Genomic DNA, 27,076 nt, shown 5'->3' on the forward strand with positions numbered 1-27,076 from the left:
CCAAAAAGTTGATATTACTGTACTGTAATATTTTGTTGTAGGGTTCGGATAGGACAAGAGCACAACTACTGGGAAAAGTCGATATTGTGAAAAGGTGGATGTTGGGAGGGAGTCAGTTAAAGCGGCCTCGAAGCTCCAGACAGACAGCAGTTCTGAGGGGGAAAAGTAAGACAGGCAAAAAAAACCCTGCCTCCACTAAAGAATGATGGCATTCCTAGTACCAGTTCAGGCATCTGGCAAGCTTGTGAGATATTTTATATCCACAAATCAACTTTCCTACTATCCATCTGAATTGGAGAAGCTCCAGGGAAGCCTTGCAAATGTGTCTGCCTGCCAGTTTAATTCAAACTGTTGCTCAGCTGTTGCTGATGGGAGGAGGCTCAGGTTGAAGCCGCACTCATCCAATTGTTCCTCCTAGCTCTGTGTCTCAGTGCTCGTGGCCAACCTTCAGATAAAGCTTTGTCATCTGAGTACTGACTATATTACCGGTCAAATCCCTCCCTCGCCAGAGGCATCTTGTGACTGTGCTCTTTCTATGCGGATGTGAGAGGGGTTGAGAAGGTGACTCCCTTCTAAGGGGGATGGAGGCATACCACTGCAGGCCTGAACTGGGAGGTGGGCTGTCTGCCAGGGGCCCGTATGGAAGACATTATGGAAGGATTGCCGGGGATCATCCAACCCTCTGATTACTACCTCATGCTGCTCATCCATGTGGGCACTAATGATACTGCAACATATAACCCTGAGCAGATCAGAAGTGACGAGAGGGCTTGTAGTGAGGGTGAAAGAGTTGGGGGTACAGGTGGTGTTCTCACTGAGCCTTCAGGTCAAGGATAGGGGCCCATGAAGATATGGAGACATCCTGGAGGTAAATACATGGCTGCATGGATGCTGTCACCAAGAGGGCTTCAGGTGCCTTGACCATGGGATCCTGTTCCATGAAGGACTGCTGACCGTAGATGGGGTCCACTTGTCAAGTAAGGGGAAGAGTGTCTTCTGATACAGACTGGCTAACCTAGTGAGGCTGGCTTCAAACTAGATTTGACAGGGGAAGGAGACAAGCCCACAGGTAAGTCCAAAACACATTGACCTGGGTGAAGGGCTGGAATCTGGGGGGAACATGGGCAATCGCAGTATGGACAAAGGAGAGACAAGAGGGAATATAGAGGGGAAATCTAATAAACATCTTAGATGTCTGTATACTAATGTGAGAAGTATGGGGAATTAACAGGAGGAACTAGAAATACTAGTGAGTAATCACAATTACAACATAATTGGTATCACAGAAACTTGGTGGGATAATTCACATGACTGGAGCATTGATATACAGCTTGTTCCGGAAGGACAGGCAGGGAAAAACGGGAGGAGGTGTTGACTGATATATTGAAGAGGTGTATACTTGCCTTGAGATTGAGATAAGTGTTGAAAATCTCTAGGTAAGGATAAAAGGGGTAAAAAACAAGGGAGATGTCATGGTAGGTGTCTATTATAGATTACCTAACCAGGAAGATGGTGTGGATGACGCTTTTTAAAAATAACCAAGAAAATTTTGTAAAACACAGGAGTTGGTGGTGTTGGGTGACTGCAACTATCCAGACACCTGTTGAAAAAATAATATAGCAGGGCACAGATTATCCAGATAAGTTCTTGGAATGCACTGGAGACCACTTTTTATTTCAGAAGGTGAAGAAAGAGATTAGGGGAGAGGCTGTTCTAGATTTGATTCTGACAAACAGGCAGGAACTAGTTGAGAATTTGAAGGTAGAAGGCAGCTTGGGTGAAAGTGATCATGAAGTAAGAGTTCATGATTCTAAGGAATGGTAGGAGGGAAAAGAGCATAATAAAGACAATGGACTTCAAAAAGGCAGGCTTCAGCAAACTCAGAGAATTGATAGGTAAGATCCTGTGAGAAGCAAGTTTAAGGGAAAAAGAGTTCAAGAGCTGGCAGTATTTTGAAGAGACATTGTTCAGGGCACAAGAGCAAACTATCCCAATGCGTAGGAAGGATAGGAAATATGGTAAGAGCTACCCTGGCTTAAATAGGAGATCTCCAATGATCTGAAACTCTCAAATAGAGCCATATAAAAATTGGAAACTAGGTCTGATTACAAAAGATGCATCTAAAAGTACAACCATGTAGGCACAAAATTAGGAAGGTCAAAGCAAAAACAAGACTAACCAAGCTACGGATCTAAAGGGTACCAAAAAGCATTTTACAAATATATGAGAAGCAAGAGGACAGGGTAAACCCATTACTCAATGAGGAGGGAAAGACTATAACAGAAAAAGCAGCAATGGCTGAAGCATTAAATGCTTTTTTAGTTTCAGCTTTCACCAAAAAAGTTAGCAGTCATTGGATAACTAACATAGTGATCAGAATAAATGGGTTAGAAGCTAAGGCTAAAAAGGAAAAAGAACAAGTTTTAAGAATTATTTAGACAAGTTAAATGTCTTCAAGTCCACAGGGCGTGATAGAATACTTAGGGAACTGGCTGAAGAGATCTCTGAGCCATTAGTGATTATCTTTGGTCAAACATATAGTACCTTTGTATAAAAAGGGGAATAAAAACAACCCAGGGAATTGTAGACCAGTCAGCTTAACTTTGGTATTTGGACAGATAATGGAGCAAATAATCAAACACTCAATGTATAAGCCTCTAGAAGAAAGTAACAGTCAACATGGATTTGTCAAAAACAATTCATGTCAAACCAACCTAATAGCCTTTTTTGACAGGGTAACAAGCCTTGTGGATAGGAGGGAAGCAGTAGATGTGATTATTCTTGACTTTAGCAAAGCTTTTGATACTGTCTCACATGACCTTCTCATAAACAACCTAGAGAAATATAGCTTAGATGAACCTGTTAAAGGTGGGTGCACAACTGGGTGGAAAACCGTACTCAGAGAGGAGTTATCAATGGTTCAGAATCAAGCTGGAAGGGCTATCGAGTGGAGTCCTGCAGGGTCCGGTTTTATTCAGTATCTTCGCAAATGATTTGGATGATGGCATAAAGAGTACACTTATAAAGTCTGTGAATGATAACAAGCTGGGAGAGGTTGCAAATTCTCTGGATGATAGGATTAGAATTCAAAATCATCTTGACACATTGGAGTGTGATGAAGCAGAGAAACTACACACCAGCATGGAAGGGGTCAAAGAGAGCCATTGGGCCCAGCTAACCCCACCCTGTTATACCTGCAGCCAATGCCAAGCCTGGAGGAGAGAGAAAAGAAGGGAGCCTGACTCAGTTGTGGCTGACTGATGAAAAGGCAGGAGGTAGCTGCCTCCCTACATGAGGGAAAGGATCACTAGCCTGCCAGCCAAGGCAGCCACCAGGAAACAAGCACCATCTCCCTGGCCAGAGGAGACTGAGGAAGAGGCCAAAGAGCACCCAGCCTATGACAGAATGGGGTGACCAAAGCATGGAGATCTTGTGGGGTTCTGACCCCTCAAAACTTACAGCTGCCCCATGGAGGAACCTGGGACCTCAACAGGAAGCTACCCATGGCCCACAAGGGGGCACTAGAGACAAGCCACCACTACAACTTGGACCAGGGGTGGGCAAACTTTTTGGCCCAAAGGCCACATCGGGATGCAAAACTGTCTGGGGGGCCGGATAGGGAAGGCTGTGCCTCCCCAAACAGCCTGGCCCTTGCCCCCTATCCGCCCCCTGCCTGCCCCCATCAGAACTCCTTACCCATCCAACCCCCCTGCACCCCCGCCAGAACCTCTGCCCTATCCAACCTCCCCTGTTCCCTGACTGCCCCCCGGGACTCCCTGCCCCTTATCCAACCCTCCAGCCCCCTTACCATGCTGCTCAGAGGGGCTGCAGGGGAGGGGAGACAGCAGGGGAGTGGCCAGGGCTAGCCTCCCTGGCCGGGAGCTCAGGGGCCCGACAGGATGGTCCCGTGGGCCGTAGTTTACCCACCTCTGACTTGGACTGTAGGGGCCAGTCCCCAAACTGAAGGGACAATAGCCCAGGAAGTAGCCCAGAGCAGTGGACATAGACTCCCTGCTGGGAGCTCCTCTGCTCAGGGGTTGACTTACTCAGGGCACTGGGCTGGGACCCGTGGAGTGGGAGGGTCTGAGTCCCTCTAATTCCCCCCCAGCCTTAAAGCTCAAGGCACCTTGACCAAATAGGGGGCCAAAAACAAAGTGCTCCAACCACTAGGCCGCCTGGCCTTCCAAGGTCCCTGTTACATGGTGAATTGGTCAGAATTAAATAGGATGAAATTCAATAAGGAGAAATGCAAAGTACTTAGGAAGGAATAATCAATAGCACAAATACAAAGGCCATTACAGCAGCAGAGTGGCTAGATTCCTTCTTCCCCAGGCCCAGAGATATTCCCCAGCACACTGCCTGGCTGTTCATATTGTGCATTGAAGCCAGGATGTAGGTTTTACGTTGTCTGTCTGAAGATTTGGATGGCAGTACTGCATCAGTTTATCACAGTCACAAGGGGTAGAAAACTCCCTGTTGTTACGCGACAGATTAAATTCTGCAGAATTTGATGGATCGAGCCCCCTGCACTACCCCACTGTTGAAAGTTCTCTGAGCCCCATTCATTAGTGAATTTACCACACTCTGGTGCATATTAAACTTTATCTCTGTTTATAAATCAGTCAGCTCTTTATAGTGCTTTGTAGTCTGTGGGGGGAAAGATGAGAGAGCTGGCAAGAAACCAGCTGAAATCCATACTATTAACATGTGTGGCCTCAGGGTTGTGTAGAATAAATGGCTGAACCTGCTCCAGTACAAGAGGACATGAAGTTTTGTGGATTGTTTCCTTGTACAGATTACACCAGGAGGTGCAAATACAAAGTATATGTCAACATTAAATTAAACTAGATGTTTAATTAAATATCAGCATAACATCACTTAGTAGCCGCGTGATAGGAGATATATAGGTATCAGTTTTGTAGGATAAAATCTGTCCTTGGGATTCAATTTACCTTTCTTTGGGGAAAATAATTTTCTGTTGCACTGAGTCCAAAAAGTAAATTCAATCCCAAATAGAGATTTTTATCCTACAAATTATGTATAATAAAATCTACTATATTCGTGCTTCTACATTCAACATTTTAAAATATTTCACTTGGATATATATTTACTGATTCTTGGAATTCAGTATGTGCAAGGAGATAGACGCATGGATTTTAGGGCCAGAAAGAACCGTCTGACTGTCTAGTCTGACCTCCTGCACATTCCAGGGCACAGACCCTCCCCACTGCCCCCTTTCCCCCCTCCTATAATAGACCCATCACTTCTGGCTGAGTTACTGAAGTCCTCAAATCATGACTTAAAGACTTTTAAGTTACAGAGAATCCACAATTTACTCTAGTTTAAACCAGTAAATGACCTGTGCCCCATGCTGCAGAGGAGGGAGAAACCCCCCCAGAGTCTCTGCCAACCTGACCTAGGGAAAAATTCCTTCCTGATCCCAAATATGGAGCTATTTATATATAACATAAAATCTATAAAACTGCATGTTGTATTATGTTAAAACAGGTATATAACGCTAAATCACCCTTTGGGGAATACATGTTACTAATAAAGATTTTGCAATCTTCTTCCCAGTGCTGAAAATGAGTAGGATGGCTGGGTGTGGAGGATCTCCGCAAGCTTACGGCCGGGGAGGAAGTCTCTGTAGGCTTGTGGTGCAGTACTGCTGTTCCGGGGAGATTGGTTTAGGGCACTGTTCAGACCTAATGCCTCTCTAATAGGCAGAAGGATTGGCAGTCCACATAGCAGTAGACTCGTAGCAGTAGGGCCAGTCTCCCTACATGCAGTGGAAAAAGGAGCTCAGTTTTACAGGGGGTCCCTTGATAGGGGCTGTGGCCTTCTGAAAACATACACTCCACCACTCTGTTTGCTCAGAAGATCCTTGTTATCCAAAGCAAAAAGAGCGATATGTCCCTAAGTGTGTATTAGAGAGGAACATGCCTGGAACACTGGAGCCAAACCCCTTCCAGCTTTGGAGTTCAGATCTGAATCGGAATCCCAAATTTGCAGCTCGGGCCATTTTTCATGTCCATCGTGAGAGAGTTTAAGGCAGATTCTGCCCATTAACAGTAATTGCTTCAATGCACAGGAACAACAGTTTATCTCGTTACTCATATTGTTAACTGGCAACTGTCTCTGAAAATCTGTTTCAAAAATAACCTTTACTTTAAAAAAAAAAATGGTGGCCTCAATTTCAGTTTAAAATTAAATGATTTCAGTAGGTCTTTACCTGGTTTGCTAACTTCTCATTTTCCTCCTCAATGAAATAATATCAGTTCCGTCATACTTCTCCCAAAATCGCAATTTCAGTATCAGATTTATGGGTTGCTTGGATACATGTGCTGGCAGACTTTGTTGTCAATCTAACAGGTATCAGAGTGGTAGCCGTGTTTAGTCTGTATCAGCAAAAAGAACGAGGAGGACTTGTGGCACCTTAGAGATTAACAAATTTATTTGAGCATAAGTTTTCGTGGGCTAAAACCAGCAACCACACCCCACATAACAAAAACACTAACCCAGGAACCTATCCTTGCAACAAAGCCCGTTGCCAACTCTGTCCACATATCTATTCAGAGGACACCATAATAGGACCTAATCACACCAGCCACACTATCAGAGGCTCATTCACCTGCACATCTACCAATGTGATATATGCCAGCAGTGCCCCTCTGCCATGTATATTGGCCAAACCGGACAGTCTCTACGTAATAAATGAACACAAATCAGACGTCAAGAATTATAACATTCAAAAACCAGTCGGAGAACACTTCAATCTCCTTGGTCACTCGATTGCAGACCTAAAAGTCGCATTACAAAAACAACAAAACTTCAAAAACATACTCCAACGAGAAACTGCTGAATTGGAATTAATTTGCAAACTGGACACCATTAAATTTGGCTTGAATAAGTGAATGGGTCACTACACAAAATAAAACTATTTCCCCATGCTTATTTTTCCCCCCTACTGTTACTCACACCTTCTTGTCAACTGTTGGAAATGGGCCATCCTGATTATCACTACAAAAGGTGGTTTTTTTTGTTTGTTTTTTTCCTGCTGATAGTAGCTCACCTTAACTGATCACTCTTGTTATAATGGGTATGGCAACACCCATTTTTTCATGGTGTGTGTGTTTGTGTGTGTAATCTTTCTACTGTATTTTCCACTGCATGCATCCTATGAAGTGGGTTTTAGCCCACGAAAGCTTATGCTCACATAAATTTGTTAGTCTCTAAGGTGCCACAAGTATTTCTCGTTCTTTTTGTCAATCTAATAGTCACTAGGTTACAAGTTCAAATGATGGCAGTGGTGGGCTGACTAGATTTTAGCACAATTCCAATAAGACATTTCCATTATTTTTAATGTAACAAAATCTAGTGCAATTAAAAATGTGAAATCAAGTGTATAATCTACTTGTTAGATCACCTAATAGTTTAATGCCTTCATTATATATCGGTACAAATTAGGTATGTATGATGTCAACCTTCTTTGAATTAATAGTTGTGTCCACACAGTTTGCCAGTCTGTAACTCCTCTCCCCATGTATCATGATCGCCCCTCACACCAATTCTCTATACAGCATAGTGGATTTCCATCCTCTACTTTTGACATACGGATCAATCCATTTTATTTCGATGAGAGGTATTGTATGTATTTAAATGGAATAAATAGGCTAAAGGAATTAACATAACCCAATCACTGTCTAACATTAACAGTGTTAAACAAGATCCGGGACGTGAAATACAGAGACCTCAGCCTGCTTAGCACCACAGCAAACGCACCTTTAAAAATCCTTTGAACCTTTTATTTAAAGATACAGAAAAAAGGAAACCCAGTTAAAGCATTTGAGAAGTAAAGTGTTGAATAAGGCTTTCATTTTAACAACGTCCCTTGATCCCTTTCACTTTAGCTGTAGACAGCTTCTAGGTGGAAAAAACCCATGTTATTTGACAGTCTTTTAGATGGTATCAAAGATGGTAACAATTGTCCTTTTGGGGAAAAGAGAAAAAGTTAGTTTGAGATGGGCTGGAGATGCTGCTGCTGTTGTTAAAGTCCAGCCTAAGAAGGAACAGCCACTTGTTTGACAGCCTCTTGGATGATATAAAAAATGGTAATAACTGTCATCCCAGGTGGTGTTTGGGATTCAGCTGGAGCAGGTACATGTGCCTGTGTCATCTGGGTCCATCTCTTTCTGGTCAGGACATCTCTTAGGTTCAGGATATTGAAGGTCTGGGGTCTCAGGAAGTGGTGGGGGTGGCAGCCGTGATAGTGAAGCTTACTCTAGTAGCTTCTGTCTAATCTTTCTTTCTTTCTTGTTGTTTGTTTGTTCATTCTTTTGTTCTTCCTTTCCCTACAAAATCTTTCTTTTAAGAACCCCAAAAGGGATGATGAGTGTTTTGTGCACCAATTAGGCCTAATATCAAACATACCAATTTTGGCTCATTAACTATTGGCTCCCTATCTTCTGTTTTTTAACCAGCATAATTTCTACTGAGTCCTTGAATCATATCAACTTCACCTTTCTATTTAGAGTAGTTCAGTTATTCTGTCTCTATTTCATAAGTTTTCCCAGCAACATTGTTGTTAGAGATTATTATAACACCTTATGAACCTTTACATGCTTTTTACAGGTCAGCTCACAACTGGGGTAAATTTATAGGACTAATTGTCACAACAGAGGCCATTAAAGAGGCTTTCAGTCACAAAGCTCCAGTCTCTATTTGCCTGTACAGCATATAGTCCTTTTCCCATATCATAGAGCAGGTCTAGAACAAGAGCCTGATTTATGGCATGCTTCTGTTTCCATTAGTGCTATGGTTATTCTACCCTCTATATAGAGACCCTCTCTCTCTTGCACTTTTTCTCTTTAGAAATGTGACCGAAAACTTTCATTCTATATCAAGTAATCCAGAGGACTAGTTAGAGCAGTTTACAGTCTCTTCTCTGGCTAACTAACCAGCTTCTCTTGAATGGTGAAATATGGGAGATGGTGCAGAAAAGATCCACAAAAATTATTTGTGGGATGGAGAAAATGCCTAACTGAAAGAAACTTAAAAGAATGCCATCAATTTAGTTTATTAAGAAGAAAGTTTAGAGGTGACTTGATTGCAGTGTATAAGTATCTTCATAGGGAGAAAATACCAGATAATTAAAGGTTCTTTAAGCTAGCAGAGAAAGGCTGAACAAGAACCAAAGCAGAAAGCTGAAGCCAGACCAATTCAAATTAGAAATGAGGAATAATTTTATAACAATGAGGGTGGTTATCCTTAGGACAAACTACCAAGGGAGATGGTGAATTCTCAATTTTTTTTTTTTTTTTTTTTGGTCTTCACATCAAGAGTGGATGTGTTTCCGGAAGACATAGTTTAGCCAAACACAAATTGCTGGGCTCAATAAAAGGGTAACTGGGGGAAATTTAATGACCTGTGATATACAGGAGGTCAGATTAGATGATCTAATGGTCCCTTCAAGCCTTAAGCTTTATGAATCTATGAAATAAGCATTTTTATTGATTATATCATATTTTCATTAGCTTATTAAACATCAGTATTGTTTCTTATATGTGATGAACTCAAAAGACCTTGCACACTCTGGTTATGAATGGTCAAATCTGGTCCTGGGTTAAATTCTATATGCTATCACTACCAGGTTCCTTCAACTCTGTTTAGTGGGTTTAACACTTTCCAGAGTTTAAAGAGCCTAGGAAAAGTTTTTATAGAAAAGGAAAATCTCAGGTCATTGGTGCTTTACATCTACAAATGAGCTGACTTTGAATGGTTATACTTCTGCTAGTCTTTGAGTTATATTAGTATTAACACTTCTGTGACTGATTTGAATTGCAGTTCCTTTCAGATATTAAATTTTGCTTCTTTTAGACTTTAAGTTTGGTTTAAGTTTAAAAAGTCACATTACAGCGCAAAGGCCATGATCCAAACCACACTGAAGTCAACTAAAAGACTCTTATTGACTTGAGTGGACTTTTGATAGGGCCTGAAAGCATTATTTAAAGTGGAATGCATAACTTTACTTACCAAGAGGATTGAAGATAGTTCTCTACAAGAGCAGATAAAAACATCTTTAATTATTTTAAAATCTCATTCTTCTTCCCCTTTTGGAAAGAGTGTATTTGATAATTACAATCTGTATTAATCTGTGCCAATTTCTCCCATTTCTAATAGCATTTTGGACATAGAGAGATAATTAAAAGCTTACCATAAACCCATATTTTAGAAGGTTTGAAAGGCAACATCACACAAACATATTACTCTTTTCTACATCTTAGCAATTAATATCTGTTTAAAGTATTGGCTTGGTTATTTTTAAGTTATAGGAGTGCAAAATTACCCTAATTCTTCAGGAAGTGCCTAAAAGGAACAGGTTTTCCCTCAATCGAGTATGCAATAGTAGCTGAGGGAAAATAATTTAGTTTATCATATGGTAAGACAATAATAATGTATTATTTTTTACTTATTTATTAAAATGTATATTTCAATAGCATTCAAAGGTCCCAGTCAGGGGCAGTGTTCCCAATGTATTGCACTCTACAAATACAGAGCTCAATTCTGCACTAATGATGATAATGGGAGTGCTCCTGTCTATTGGAATGGGTGCAAAACCAGCTCACAGCAGAGTGTCTCTGCTCCAAGTAGCTTACAATAAAAGGGGCAGCTTGTGAATTCCTGTCTCACCCTGGTGAGAATTTACTCATGCAAGTAGTTTCAATGGCATTACTTGTATTTTTAAGTGTTTACCCAGGAATAAATGCTGTACAATCTGGCCCGGACTCTAAAATTATGAGGGAGATAAAATGTTCAGAACTTACTCATTCCACAGATGGTTTCCTAAAATCAGACTTCTTTCAGTACCAATGCCAACCAAGGTATGGGTAATACCTTGGACAGACTTTGTAGCTATTGCTCACATTTATCCTATCCACTTGATGTTCTGAGTTTACTACAGTTTGATCCTGCCTGCAGGCCTATTACAAAGTTCTGCATTTTTTGGTGTGTTTAATCCACTAGTTCAATTAAAGCTTGTGTCAGTTTTTCGTAAGTTTTTAGTTTGTTTCACAGCACGTTTCACTGTGTTTGAAAAAGACTGTGGTCTAAGCCCACATCCATTTTATCTTGGCAAACAGAAATGGATTTTTATCTGGCTCAGTCAATTATAGCTGCAATAAAAGCTAGTTCCTAAGATTACATCAAAAAGTCCCTCTTGTCCTGGCATAAAGCAGTCTTACATCGGGATGTGATTTTTCCCCCCCACCCCCTTTCTGTGATTAAGGACTGATAAAAATGTTGTTGTTATAAAGGACTTCACATTTATTCCACTACACACCAAAAGCTATGTTAAAGAACATCATTAGTAAGGTTGCAAAATCCATCACTCAGAAGTTAGGAAATGCCAGTATTAAGGTTGCTTGTACAACCTTAATTTGGCCCCATTGTGTGTGTGTGCATTCTGATACAGTCTTTAATGACTAGTTCCGAGTCCCAGTCTCTGTGTCCCGCCAGTCCCAGTTTGCTCGTTTTCCTCCAGTTCCTTGTCAGAGCTCAGTTTCTGCCCAGCCCCTACTCCCAGTCTCCTTGCTGAATCCATCTCAGTCTCCCATTGTAAACATCCATTCATGCTTTTATGTCCTCACACCAATTTCAGTGTCACCAGACTCCTTGTCCCAATCTACTCCTTTTCCTCCGTCTGTCCCTGGGTAGGGTTGCCAACCCTCCCGGTTTTGCCGGCAGTCTACCGGAATCACATGCTATCTCCCAGAGGCTACTGCAGCCAGACCAGGAGATTTTTGGCACCGACAGTCTGGCGGCACAGCGGGGAGAGCCAGCACATCTCTTTGGATCCTAGGGGGGCACAGGGGGTCTCTGCGCTGCGCTGCCCCCGCCCCAAGTGCTGACTCCGCAGCTCCCATTGGCCGGGAAGTGTGGCCAATGGGTGCTGCGGGGGCGATGCTTGCAGGTAGGGGCAGCGGTGCACAGAGACCCCCTTTACCCTCTCCCCTGTCTAGGAGCCGCTGCCAGAGGGATGTGCTGGTCGCTTTTGGGTGCTGCCCAAGGTAAGCACTGCCCCCCTCACCTCCTCCTGCACCCCAACCCCTTGTTGCAGCCTAGAGCCTGCACCCCAACTCCCTCCCAGAGCCCGCACCCCCTCCTGCACCCTAAACTCCTGCTTCAGCCTGGTGAAAGTGAGTGAGGGTGGGGAAGAGTGAGGGAGGGGGGATGGAGTGGGGGGTGGGGCCTCAGAGAAGGGGCAGGATGGGGGTGTGGCCTTGGGTGGGGAAGGGGGCAGGGCAAGGGTGTTTAGGTTTGTGCAATTAGACAGTTGGCAATCCTATGCCTGGGAGGCAGCGGGGGGTGGGGTTCAACAGGAAAGCAGGAGAGACAAACTTTGCTCTCAGTTCCAGTGCCTTGCCCTCAGCAACAATGATGAGGGAAGTCCAGCTTTGTCCCGGTATCTCTGGGCTGGAGGGAGCATGCTCAGTCACTCTGTGGAGATGGCGCATGTGCAGTCTGGTGACACACAGGAGCTGTGAGAGGAGGGAGCATGCTCAGTCACTCTGGGGATGGAATATATGCTGTCTGGTTAGCACTAAGAGCATGTGCAAACTAGAATTTTTCAGAAGCTTGTAACTTGGCCAAATTGGGGTGGATTTTCACAGGAACATCAAAAAACTCATCCCTGACACAATGGCCACCCAGCACTGCCAATTTTCAAGTCCCTGCTCCACTTGGGGATGCTAGAGCTTTTTGAAGAAAGAGTCACCAGAATATTGTAACATCGGCAGAACAACATATTTCTCCCTGGCCTTGTTTTTGGAAACGGCTGACCTCTTTTGGCTGAAATAATTAAAAAAAAAAAAAATAAGGCAGTCTGAGTGCTGTTCGTATATCAAAAGCAATGTGTGGGAGGGACACTTGCCTAGAACTGCAATTGGCTATGGGTGTGGGGAAAGAGACAACATTTATCAAAATTTTGCTCTGTTACTTCACTGTAACTACTTCCCATGTGGCTGAGAGCAATATTTCCCCAATGCTGCTTGATTGATGCCTGCCCTTTCAAGGCCCAGTTCCATTTTCTTGTGCTCCTCCCTGCCACTGCACACCTATATAAGAACTAGACAGAATCTGACCCTTAATAGTAATGGTCTGAGAGAGCCAGTAAGTCAGTAAACACTTTCTCTGCTCTTTCTCGGAAGAGGGACAATGAAGTCATCTCTGGCATAGTCCCAGGCTAAGTAACATGCAGGAGATCATGATTCCTGCTGGTTTCCTTTGATTCAGCTTGGTGAATTGGCAAACATCAAAATTTTTATGGTAGCTAAATGCATTCCTGGCCAGTAAACATATTAATGTAGTTGGTTATTCAACTTTTCATTATATCCATAAGTAGATCATGAAAATATTTAGGGAGATTGATTTGAAGGAAATCTTGGCACACAGCATTTCAAATATTTGAATAATCCAAAAGGTTTTCATGAAAAAGAAAGAAAAATATATTGGGCAAAAGGCAGGCTGGAATAAGCATCTGCAGCTCCCATGGCAGTCTCTAGGCTAGATTCAGCAATGAGGAACATCCGATGAAGTGAGCTGTAGCTCACGAAAGCTTATGCTCAGATAAATTGGTTAGTCTCTAAGGTGCCACAAGTACTCCTTTTCTTTTTGCGAATACAGACTAACACGGCTGTTACTCTGAAAAAAGCCATGCAAGTACAACTGTCCCCCAAACAAGGATGAATTTTTCATGACCATTTGCACAAAAAAAAATATTTTTTCTGTCAGAAAATCTGAATTTGGTAAATTTCTGTGAGCTCTAAATGTAAGTTAGTTCTATCTTGCGTTTAAGTGGCAAAGAAAACTTGTGCTGATTTGGCATTCAGTGGGTGTGCAAAACAAGTATAAGCTACACACCCGAGAGGTAAAAAAAGGTTGGGTGTACAAGAAGATTGATGAGCACAACTTATTCATTTTGCACTCCCACTATCCTCCAAATAGGTCTCAGTTATGCTTGTGTCTTGTATGTCCTTTTACACCCGTTGCCTGATCAATTTACACCTGAGGGATATCACTACACCACTATTTTGTTCACCATTGTTCTCGCCCTGTGGTGGGCAATCTACAGTGTATCATCCACTTTTGGCAATGTAGTCTCACTGACTGGGTTCCAGTTGATTTATATCGAAGTGGATGTAACTTATTATTGTAGAACACAAATGCACCACTTGGAATTGGGCCCCATTGTACTAGGTGCTGTGCAACTGTATAGGGCATGGTCCCTGCCTTGAAAAGCTTATTATCTAATTTCAAAAAAAGGCTTCAGTAAGTAAAGGTAAGGAGCAACAGGAGGGAAATGGGTAGGGAGGATGAGGGTGACAGTAAAATGATTCAGCACTAAGAAGTCTGTGCACTTTGTTAGTCTATTCAAACACATTATCTTATTAAAGTCTTATAAAATTAGTAGGGCTATTTATTAATCACAATTAACTCACGTGATCAACTAAAAAAAATTAATCGCGATTAAAATTTTTTATTGCAATTAATCACCGTTTTAATTGCATTGTTAAACAATAGAATACCAATTGAAATTTATTAATTATATTGGATGTTTTTCTACATTTTCAAATGTATTGATTTCAATTACAGCACAGAATACAAAGTTTACACTGCTCACTTTATATTATTATTTTTTATTACAAATATTTGCACTGTAAAAATGATAAAGGAGACAGTATTTTTCAGTTCACCTCATACAAGTACTATAGTGCAATCTCTTTTGTAAGTTGCACTTCCACAATAATGTAGATATTTTTGTCACATAACTGCACTCAAAAACAAAACCATGCAAAACTTTAGCGTCTGCAAGTCCATTCAGTCCTACTTCTCATTCAGCCAATCACTAAAACAAACAACTTTTGTTTACATTTTTGGGAGATAATGCTGCCCACTTCTTATTTACAATGTCACCAGAAAGTGAGAACAGGCGTTCACATAGGACTTTTATAGCCGGCATTGCAAGGTATTTACATGCCAGATATGCTAACCATTCATGCTTCGGCCACCATTCCAGAGGACATGCTTCCATGCGGATAATGCCTGTTTAAAAAAAAAAAAAAAAAAAAGCGTTAATTAAATTTGTGACTGAGCTCCTTGGGGGAGAATTGTATGTCTCCTGCTCTGTATTTTACCCTCATTCTGCCATATGTTTCATGTTATAGCAGTCTCAGATGATGACTCAGCACATGTTCATTTTAAGAACACTTTCGCTGCAGATTTGACAAAACGCAAAGAAGGTACCAATGTGAGATTTCTAAAGATAGCTACAGCACTCAATCCGAGGTTTAAGAATCTGAAGTGCCTTCCAAAATCTGTTGGGGACGGGGTGCGGAGCATGCTTTCAGAAGTCTTAAAAGAGCAGCATTCCGATGTGGATGACATTCCTTTTGTTTTTTACAGTCCAAATACTTATAATAAAAAATAAATATAAAGTGAGAACTGTACACTTTGTATTCTGTGTTATAATTGAAATCAATGTATTTGAAAATGTAGAAAAACATCCAAAAAGATTTAAATAAATGGTATTCTATTATTGTTTAACAGTGCGATTAATCACGATTAATATTTTAACAGTGCAGTTAATTGTGATGAATTTTTAATCACTTAAATTAAATCACTTAATTTTTTAATCAGCCCTAAAAATTACCATCATAAAAATATTCTGGGAAAACATCACCACCTGTGCTCCCTGAACTTTTCTCTCTGTCCCCCAGCAAGAAAAAGGAATCCTGAGTTCACTTTACATACCCTATTATCTTTTTATTTGTTGTATGTAGTTTAAGAAAATTCAGAATTACTGAATGGGCATGGTACCAACTGGCAGCACAGCCAAAAGGAGACCACTAAAGTTCATGTTAAATTTAGCTACTCACAACCAAGTCTCTATAAACATACTCTGTTTATTTCTGAGGCCTGTTCTGAAGAAAGTAACTTCATTAAATATATATTGCACAAAACTGCTCATAATTATAACTAATTATAATAATATAGTCATAACTAATGTGTGTCATGTTAATAATTATAAGATAATATAACATTCCTTCATTTATCCTGCAATTCGTATGTTCATACATGGGACAAAGGTCACATTTGGAACGACATGTTTGGAAACAAAATATGCTTTTGCACCAGACAAATAGAAATGTCTTCATAATATTTTCAGACTTCAAATGGAAATAGTTTTTAAACAAATAAACATTCCCTAGCTGTGTTTGTAAGTGTAGAATTGTGCTAGCACAGTTCTGTCAGAAAGTTAAACTGATTAGTCTATTTTTGTTGCTCAGGCTCAGAAAAATGTATGAAGTACACATAAAGTTAGTTTCCTCCCCTTCCCCCCCCCCCCCAACTAACTTTTAATAATCTAAGGTGGTGGTTGTCCCACAGGGAAGGAAATTTTATACTGATGCCATATTATTAACTATGAGCATTCCAAAATCATGAATCAGGCCCTAAATCATCATGAAATTGGCTTTAGAATCACTAAATTTAAAATAAAATATTTTGGGTCTTTTTATTTGCCTTGTGGTTATTTAGCTTCTGGGATCCCATTTTCAAGCTCTTCTCTGCAACCACAAGGGCTAAAAATCTACTTTCTTTAAAAGAAAGCTGAGGGTCTCACCTCTTCACAAGCTCTCAGGAGCTGGGGCTTTCTGAAATGCACTAAGTATTGCAAGAGAATTGACAGTACTGTAGTGCCAGATTTGGTTCAGGATTGAATCTGGTTTCTGCCTTCATAAATCCTTGCAGAGCATCCTGGTGGCCTGTTTGTTTGTGTGTAGAGGATTATTGCAGCAGAAAAAATTGGCATAACTGGCATGATAAGAGGGGCCAGGATGGCTGAGGGATTTGCTGAGTCAGTACATTTCCCCCAGTGGAAGAATGTCTTTGGAGCCTCGTTTCTAACAAAGTTCTTTTCCTTGGCAGAAAATCCCAAGAGAGAGCAGCAGCAGTACAACTGCCTGCCGTCCCTTGGTGTAGATCTTCCACTAGGGAGAAGGGGGCAGGGATGATTTCCCTTCATAGATTTCAATTTAGCATTTTCTTTAACGAGATGGTGTCCCTTCAATACAGTGCATTAAGATGAAATAGGCTTTGGGTGCAAAGTCTGGACCTGGAAATGAACTCGTCCAAAGTTTGGGAGTGTCTTGTGGCTGGAGATTTAGTGTGATCTATCATAGGCACACAGGCTACAACATTTGTATCTGAACTTCCTTTAAGTTTGAGGCTATTCAGATCCAGAGCTTGAATTTATCTCTAACTGATCTATTTGTAAACAGGTATGTTGGCAACTTCTAGATTGCCTGAGTGTCCAAACAAGTTAAGCAATATCAGTCAGAACAATCCAATACAATTCCACTGATAAAATTATAAAATAATTAAATGGACAGGATTATGGAAAGAGTGACACTGCCCTACTTGGGCAAATTCTTCCTACTTAATAAACAGAGATCTATTTCCAACGTTTGAAGAAAACAAATTGCTTTGCTAAAGATTATGATAACTAATTTTGTGTCTTGTTATTGCATGTTAGGAAAAGAAAGGATCAGTGTATGATGGAATATCCTTGGGCCTGGGTCTTCCTTTCCTTTTACTATTACTATTATCTGTTTTACAGTAGCATCTAGAGACCTTCACCAAGATAAGGACCCCGTTGTGTTCCAAAGAGCTTACAACCTATAGACACAAGACAGAAAAGAACTACTATTACCTTCATTTTGCAGATGAGGAACTGTGACAAAATGAGTTTAAGTGACTTGCTCATGTCACACCAGAAGCTTGTGGCAGAGCCTGAAAATAAACCTAGATCTCCTGAGTCCCAGTCTAGTGCATAAGACTATTAGTTTTCTCTGGAAAGGGTAAACCATATGTAACTCCACTGAAGTGGTTAAAACTGGTGTAAGTTAGAGGGTTCTCTCACTGTCTTTCTGGTATATGTAGTGTTGTAGCCATGTTGGTCCCAGGATATTAGAGAGACAAAGTGGGTGAGGTAATATCTTTTATTGGGCCAACTTCTGTTTAGTGAGAGAGAGACAAACTTTCAGGCTTACACAGAGCTCTACTTCAGGTCTGTGTAAGCTCGAAAGCTTGTCTCTCTCACCGCAGAAGTTGGTCCTTCTCTGTCTATTTGATGAGGACTGCTGGGTAGTGGCCTTTGCTTAGCTCACAAGCACACAGCCACAAATAATTTTTTTCTTAAATAGTTTTAATCAAATTGAAACAATTATAAGAATACTTATTTTCAAAACCATATGAAGGTCAGATGTGCTTCCTGTATAAATATAATTATGGGGTTCTACGTTGTGCTATAATATGGGTTTTTATGTTTCATCAAGTGAAACAATGTGCCCTCAGGATTAAAAGACTCAAAGGAGTAACATTTTTATTACTTATTAGATTCAAGGGATCAATGAAGGTTTAAATGAAGATTTAAATAGTTTAAAGCTATTCATGTTCATACAGAAGAAAGGAAGGAATGTGGCAGTGCCATAAGATAGAATCTAGTTTTAAAATTTTCCTGAAGGAGAATCACTGGTCCACAGATTTAGTGTTTCTAAAATGTGTGTAATATTGTAAGGAGTGTTCTCTCTTTATTTCGCCCCATCACTGGACTGGTGTGTGTGGGAGAGCTTCAGCTGTCGGTGCTCTTCAAGTTCTGTGCAGAGGTCATTTGAGAAATGTGGTATGGGGCAATCGATCTATTTAAAAAGCAGGGGCTGCTGTAAAAATTGTGGTTGGACTTTTCAAAAGTGCCTAAGTAAGTTAGAAACAGAAGTCCCATTGAAAGTCAATGAGACTTATTCTTCTAACTCGCTAAGGCTCTTTTGAACACTCTCCTCTGATTGGGTCATAATATTTACTTATATCGTTTTCAATCCCTCACCCTGTTTCTCCTTCCACTTCGCAATGTCTCAGATAAATTTTCTGGAGATGGCAGTTCTTGTCAGTTCTGGGCTACATTCACAGACAAAGGAGGTACATCACTGTAAAACTGGTGTGATGGAATAGTGCATTAAACCTATTGTTTCCAGATGAATACATCTAATCTTCTCTGTTTTCTGCCTTCTTTTTTCTGCTTCTCTTTTCCTCTTCTTTTCAGTGGGCCAGATTTTCCACTGCCTGGCTCCATGTGTCACCATTTACCCTTGTGTAAAGTAGGTGTATAGTGCTACCAAATCAGAATTCTCTACTTATCAGCGGGAAAGGGGGGACAGTGGTACCATGGCCCTGAGCTCAAGCCCTCTCAAAACATCTGTAACATCTGTGTAAATAAAGAAATGGGAGGGGTAGGGTCACAAGACACATGCTATTCCAGGGCCCCAAAGTTCTCTTCATGGGCCTGATCCACTCACGCTTCTGCTAGTGTTTTACACAACATTGTTCAGGTATAAATGGCTACACAAGATGCAAGACAGGAGAATCAGACTGAGATCATCAGGACCAGCAGTTAGATGCATAGTTCAGCAGGAGGTTTGATGGAGATCGGCTGGAGATCGGCAGGATAGGCAGCAATGTATATTAAGAGCTGTGGTGTGGCCAGTGGGTTATCAGCTGTACTTATCCACTGACATGATGCTGTCATACACACACACAAAAGTTTACTCAGACTTTGCACAGGAGTTGAGATTTGAGTTTTCCCATAGCAAGTAAAGCACCTGAAACAATTGAAAGCTATTTTTTCCCCTCCCATGATCTGATAACTCAAAAATGATCACCTAGGCCTAATCCAAAGTCCACTGAAGTTAGTGAAAGCCTTTCTATTGCATCCAATGAGCACTGGATCAGCCTTGTAGAATTTTATCAATTTGGGGGGTAGGGAAATCACATTTGGACAAATACAAATATGTAAAGGTTCAGCCCCAAAGGTAACTTTTTACAGTATATAAGCACATGACTAAAATGGCTTGAAATTTAGTGTCCTGTTGCCTCCACCATAAGATGTGATAGTAAGCAGGCAACTTATACGTTTTTGTTCGTTTAAAAAAATTAGTCAACTTTTCCCCTCTAGAGAAGGACTGTGTGAAAGGTCTTGTTGTTGTTGTATAATCATAAAATATGCTGTCTCAGCCTGAAGAAACTGAAGCTCTGGCAAGAATGTTTATAACCATGACAATCTTAAACAGTCAAGAGCTGTGAATTGTGTGGGTTTTATCATAAGGATACTGAGCATGTCCTAGCTGGTGAAGATGGTGATAAAATCATCACAACTCAGGAGATTTAATAAGCCCTGCAGGAGTTTGCTTTTACCTCCTATTACCTGAAGAAAAAAATGGTAAATTTTACTTCTCTTACACACTTAGTATGTTACTGAAAAATATGTACTTTAAAAATATATTATGGAATGTGTCATCCTGCTGCTGTGGAAAAGCGTGGGGGAGGCAGAGTGGGTGTGTGGGAACAGGGCAAAAAATCCACTCATTATTACCTCCATCTCATGGGGGTTTCTGGCAGTTTTCTCCTCAGGAGGAATGGGGCTTGGAATGGGGTGTTATGGCAGGCACAGAGTGGAAAGGGGTAAGGTGTGTCTCAACCCTTTGTATCCTGGTGACCCACAAAAAAGAGAGATTGGTGGAAGCAGGTACCACTGCTTGAGCAGACTTCCTCTTTCTGCTGCTGTGTCCACCATTTCCCTGGCACAATGGCTCCGGTAGGAGCTGAGGCTGCCATTGACTAAGTTCTCTGAACTCAGGCAGTAAGTGCAACAGTGGGGGCTTTACTGTGGCAGAATTAAAACCTAATGGGGTATCCATGATGCTGCTGTCACACATGGATAGTGACACAGACAGCAGCTGGGTCCCAGTTCCTGCCACATAAACCCTGCTGAGACTGGTCTCTGCCAAGAAGATAGAAGGGCCAATGGGGGAAACACCTCCTCCTTCTGCACTTCATCCCTCCCAGATTTTCATGGACAGAGTCAAGGAGCTCTCCCTGTCTGGTTGGTCGCAGGAGAGGTAATTACATTGACTCAGCTGTTACTTTTACAAAGGTCAGGGTTTAGAAAAGCGGGGTGCGGTTGACCTACAGGTTTGCTGACAGAATTGAGAGCATTTCACACTAGGTCACTTGCTCAAAGCCAGCTCAGGCTGATACTGAGCACAACTCAATACCATCTGATAGATATTTGATGGCCTGTGTGAAGAGAGTTTCTGCTTTTGTCACACTGGCACTAACTGGTGCTGTTATTGGCAGTTTCAGTAGAGAAACCAAAGTTTGAGTGGGCAGATCTAAAATTAACATGGCACACATTAAATGGATTAAAAACTGAATAACTGATAGGTCTTAAAATGTAAATGGGGAACCATTATTGAGTGGGTGCATTTTCAGTGGACACTCTATGCTATTTAACATTTTATCAATGACCTACAAGAAAATATAAAGTCAACACTGATGAAGTTTGCAGATAACACAACAATTGGCGGGAGTGCTAAATAATGAAGAGAACAGATCATGGTACACAGCTATCTGGATCACTTGGTAAATTGGAGCAAGCAAACAATATGTGTTTTAATATGGCTAATGTAAATATATATACCTAGAAACAAAGAATGTAGGTCATATTTACAGGATGGAGACTATTCTGGGAAGCAATGAGTTTGAAAAAGATTTTGGGGTGTGTGGTGGATAATTAGCTGAACATGAGCTCTCACTGTGATGCTGTGGACAGAAGAGCTAATGTGATCTGGGATGCATAAAGAGGGGAATCTTGAGTAGGACTAGAGAAGTTGTTTTACCTCTGTAGAATCTAGCCAGTGGTGTGACCGTTGCTGGACTACTGTGTCCAGTTCTGGTATCCACAATTCAAGAAAGATGTTGATAAATTGGAGAGATTTCAGAGAAAAGCCACAAGAATGATTAAAGGATTGGAAAACATGCCTTGGAATGATAGACTCTATGAGCTCAATCTATTTAGCTTAACAAAGAGAAGGTTAAGGGGTGACTTGATCACTGTCTATAGGTATCTATATGGGGAACAAATATTTAATAATGAGCTGTTCAATCTATCAGAGAAAGGTATAGCACAATTTGATGCTAGTTGTGGAAGTTGAAGCTAGACAAATTCAGACTCGAAATAGGCATAATTTTTTAGCAGTTTTGAGTAATTAATCATTGGAACAATTTGCCAAGGGTCGTGGTAAATTTTTCCATCACTAACAATTTTTAAAGTAAGATTGGATGTTCTTCTAAAAGCGATGCTCTAGGAATTATTTTGGGGAAGTTGTATGGCCTGCGTTATACAGGAGATCAAATGATCACAATGATCCCTTCTGGCCTTGGACTTTGTGAATCTGTAAGGAGAGAAGGGGCTTACGTCACAAAGTTTAGATTTGGATCTGGATTCAGATCTGAACTTTTCCAAAGTTTTCAGAGGAAGCTGTTTGAAGTTTATTCATAACAAGTGTTCTGGTTCTGGCTGGTCTCTATTAAAAATAGAAACATGTTGTATTATATGTATTTACGTGGCATGGTTTACATTAAAAAGATTACTAAGAACTTCATGATCTTAGAAATATATCAAGGAACACTGTTTTGTCCTAGAGAGCCTAAAATTCTAGGACCTAATTCTGCAACCCCTATTCACAACAGTGAGCCCTTACTCATCTCATTAAATCATTAATAAAAAATGGTTCCTCTCTGCTCAGTTCTAGAAAATGAATTAAAAGGCAGTGATGAAGAGGAGGAAGAAGGGGAACAATTCGATTTTGATAGTGGCGATGAAATACCAGAAGCAGACAGACAAGCACTTGTGCCACCTGCTTCAGACTCTGGGATTAACGTAGAACACGAAGACACTAACTCCACAGGTGAGCCTTTGTGTCCAGTAGGCCAGGGCAGTACTGCTCAAGTAAGGATCAAGCCCCATGTTCATCAGATGCTTTTCATGCTGACAGAATTGCTGTAGGTCACAAAGATATTTCCATAGCCAGAATGTGAAAGTGATTTATTTTACCCCAAATACTTTAGTTCCTTGTGGATTTAACAAGGAGAAAGGGTAGTTATTGTCCCTGACTGGATTCTTAATCCCCTGCTGCACCTAATCTAGGAACTGGTTTCCTCATCCCTATCTTGTGCAGGCATCTGCTGTCACGGTAGGGTCTTTGTTACAGTGATTATCTGTGGGTATCCCTAGGGAAGCCTCATGGGGTGTGTCTGCACAGTCTGCAGAAGTGAGCCTCCCCGCGGGGCTCACACTAGCCCTCTAAAAATAGCTGCGCAGATAGTGCTTTGAAGATGTGGCTTAGTCTCTGAAGGCTAGAGAGTGGGGTGGGCTTGAGAGCCTGAGCCACTTCAAGGCGCTGTTTACACGGCTATTTTCAGAGCGCTAGCGTGATCCTCACGGCCCAGATCTGACGACTTGGGCTGTGAAGACGTAACTAGTGGCAACTTGGCAGCAGGGGGGCATGCTTCACTCAGCTTGGGCAACCTGGTTGGTGGCATTGAGTGGATGTGCTCTTAAAAATAAATGGAGCATATTTTTGTCCCATACATGAAAACAAACCTTCTTTCTTTGATCATTAGGAGCTGTGGACCTGTGTGTCTGTTAAGAGCATTCACCATGTCCATCCACTCTTAGACATGATCTAACCACCAGGCTACAGAATCACTCCCCTAGGAGGTGGGAGAACCAGGATCCCATCCTCCCTGCTCCAATCGCTCTTTCATTATTTGTCCGAACTGGAAGGAACATCTTCAACAGGAGAGATTGAGGGAGCTCTGCATCAGACTATCCCATCGCCCCATGGTTAGGACACTCACCTGAGAGGTGGCAGAGCTCTGTTCAAATCTGTTCTCCTTGTCAGGTGGAGGGGGGACTTGAACCAGAAGTCTCCCCCTATCCCAGGTGAGTACCCTAACCACTGGGCTAAAAGGTACAAGGGACATCCCTCCCGCCCAGTGTGTGTCAGTTCACCATCTATAAATTGGGGATAATAGCATGGTCACAACTCACAGAGGTGCTGTGAGAATAAATACTTTAAAGATTCTAAGGTGCTCTGATACTCCAGTGGCAGAAGCCATATAAATACTAGTTACTATTTAGTGCAATATACATTTGAGCTTGGAAAAGAGATGACTAAGGGGGGATATGACTGAGGTCTACACAATCATGACTGTTGTGGAGAAAGTAAATAAGGAAGTGTTATTTACTCATAACACAAGAGCTTGGGATCACGAAATGAAATTAATAGGCAACAGGTTTAAACAAAAGGAAGTATTTTTTCACACAACGCACAGTCAACCTGTGGAACTCCTTGCCAGAGGATGTTTTGAAGGCCAAGACTATACAGGGTTAAAAAAAAAACTAGATAAGTTAATGGAGGATAGGTCCATCAATGGCTATTAGCCAGGATGGGCAGGGATGGTGCTCCTAGCCTCTGTTTGCCAGAAGCTGGGAATGGGCAACAGGGGATGGATCAATTGATGATTACCTCTGGAGCATCTGACATTGTCCACTGTCTGGGCTCGATGGACCTTTGGTCTGAACCAGTATAGCCATTCTTACGTTCTTATATTCTTATGTGATAAATGAAAGCTTATGCTTCTTTTATTTGTCAAGGGGATGACAACATAGGTAGAACTGAGAAAATACAAACAACAGAATCCCGTGCAGAGGGCGCTCCAACAAAAGTAAACCCGTATTCAGTCATAAATATTTCACCAATCCAAGAAAAGGATCATTCCTCCTCACCAGAACCCAATCCTCAAGATGAAAATGCAAGCCCTAACTTGTCTGGTGGATATTCTGTTCCCGTGCCCTGTGGCTATGCTGTACCATCCAATTTACCACTGATGCTGCCGGCATACTCCAGTCCTGTCATAATACGCAGTGTTTCTGTGGATGAAGAAGGTACGCTATCTCTTGAATTTACTTTCTCTCAGGTACTGACCTAGTTTAATTTCAGTGAACCATATTGTCTTCTCCGTTTTTATGTAGCACTCTTCCTTGAAATTTGTGGGGAACTCTGTAACAATTGAAAATCATCTCTATCACAGAGTACACAGCTGAACTTCGCTGCCAGTCATCTGAGAAAGATTTTTGTTTATTAAAGAGAGAGAAAATCCATGAAGGACTCTGTATTATTAGGAATGGGCCATTTAAGAAAACACTATTCAAGTGGGATTAGTTCACTTCAAAGCAAGCGACCAAACACACAATTTTTTTAAACAAAAAATCCTTCTACATAGTCAGTTTCTTTAAACCAGTGGTTCTCAGCTATTAGTCAGTGGAGCAAGGACATGAAATTGGGTCTCCCAGGTGAGTACCCTGACCACCAGAGTCACTTATTTTCTCTTTGAATAGTTTCACCTGGAGAGATTGAGAGAGACCCATAACAGATTATTTGATAGGCTAGAGCAAAGCGGGAGACCAAAGTTCACATCTCTTCTCCACCTCAGGTAGTGGCGGGGCGGAACTAAACCCTGATCTGCCTCATCCCAGGAGACTGCCTTACCACTGGACTAAAAGCCATTTTGTGCATTTATGAAGTGTCCAGAATCAAAACAAAGCAGTTCATTTTGGGTTGAATGAAACATTTTGTCTGACTCGAAACAAACTAGTTGTCAATTATTTTTCAATTCACCCACATTTTTCTAAATTTTCAGACTTAGTTTCACCTGAACCAATTTTTTTAAAGATTTTTTTCTTTTTTTGGAACTGCTAGCAAACTGAAAAACCCGTCATTCATCCAGCTCTAGGTATTGTTAACAACTCTGCCACTGACTTGCTGTGCCCCTGTGCCTTAGTATCCCCATTGCCAAAATGGATATAACAACATGAAGAAGCTTAATTATTTTTGAGAGGTGTTCATAAACCACATTGAGATCTGTAGATGAAGGGTATTTTATCAGAGCAGATGATGATTAATAGTAGCAGTACTGTTAATTATTTAAGTTAGAAGCTAATGTGAACCAAAAAAATGTTTTAGTCCTACCATTCTGGTAACTCTGCTTCCTTCTACTTTTTTTAGTGGGTATGCAGTCAGTAACTGAAGATGGCAATAGTAATTCCTTGAGCTCAGAGGATCCCCCAAATAGGTAATTGGCAGCATTTATCTGTCTCCAAATCCTTAATTCATGAGATGGTTTATTGGTTACTTTTATATTCTTATTTTTATTTTTTCTTGCCTGACATAATCATTGCTGGGTTTTTAACAACTTCAGCTTCAATTGTGCTTTGTGGTACCAGATCATCTCTGTTTGTGTACCAATATCAGCACTGAGTGAACTCTTGCATATAAAACCATTACAAGTGGCCCTTTGACAACTGTGAAAGAGAGAGGTTTAATTTTCTGCCTTACAGGGAGACTGCAAACACAAAGAATTTCTTTGGAAAATGATGAATAAGTGATTTATTTATTTAGGCTAATATTGTCAGCAATGGGTTGCTAAAGTTAAACTCTTAATTCCATATTAAGTCACTTAGATCTTAAAAACAAAAACATAAAACTTACATATTAAGTCTGAACTATCCGACAGTTTTCTAGTATCTTTTAATTTCAGAATGAGAGGGAAAAGGTGAGTAGAACTTCGCTACTTATTGACATGGTTTAAAACTAACATTGCAATATTTTTAATACATTTATTTTGTGGGTTTTTTTCAAGTGAAGATAACCAGGCCAGTAAAGAAGATGATGCTCTAGCCAAATGGGTTGCAGATCCTGCAAACACATCATGGATGGAAAGTAAGTGTCAATCAGTCCCAGCAGTGTAACTGGGTCAGTAAGTGAGTCAGCTGCATCATCAGTCACAGCCTGGGAACATCTGCATTATCTTTTCCTGCATTTTTCAAACATGTTCCAGAGCTAAATAACAACAATTAAAAACCACACTTCTCCATTTTTAGTATAAGGGTCAAGTTCTGTTCACAATAAGTGTTTGTTGAAGTAAGTGGAGTCATGTATCAGTAGCTGGGGAGATAATTTGGCCCCATCTGATGGATGTATGTTGAGGAAGAAATTTGCTTATGACCGCTAATGATTCCATTAAGTCCCCAATCTTGTCTTTGGCTGCAGGCCTGTTGGCC

At 41.1% G+C, this 27,076-nt stretch overlaps 1 protein-coding gene across 1 annotated transcript in view; it reads left to right on the forward strand.

Annotated features, from left to right (window-relative positions):
- ARHGEF10 (Rho guanine nucleotide exchange factor 10) overlaps positions 1–27,076 on the forward strand; it is a 176,930-nt gene that overhangs the window by 45,171 nt on the left and 104,683 nt on the right. The window contains exons 3-6 of the mRNA XM_074947778.1: positions 22,698–22,859; positions 24,611–24,901; positions 26,022–26,088; positions 26,656–26,735. Of these exons, the coding sequence (XP_074803879.1) occupies positions 22,698–22,859; positions 24,611–24,901; positions 26,022–26,088; positions 26,656–26,735 (600 nt within the window). The remainder of the gene's footprint in view (positions 1–22,697; positions 22,860–24,610; positions 24,902–26,021; positions 26,089–26,655; positions 26,736–27,076) is intronic.

This window comes from Natator depressus, chromosome 3 (assembly GCF_965152275.1).
Source record: "Natator depressus isolate rNatDep1 chromosome 3, rNatDep2.hap1, whole genome shotgun sequence".
Classification (NCBI taxonomy): domain Eukaryota; kingdom Metazoa; phylum Chordata; order Testudines; family Cheloniidae; genus Natator; species Natator depressus.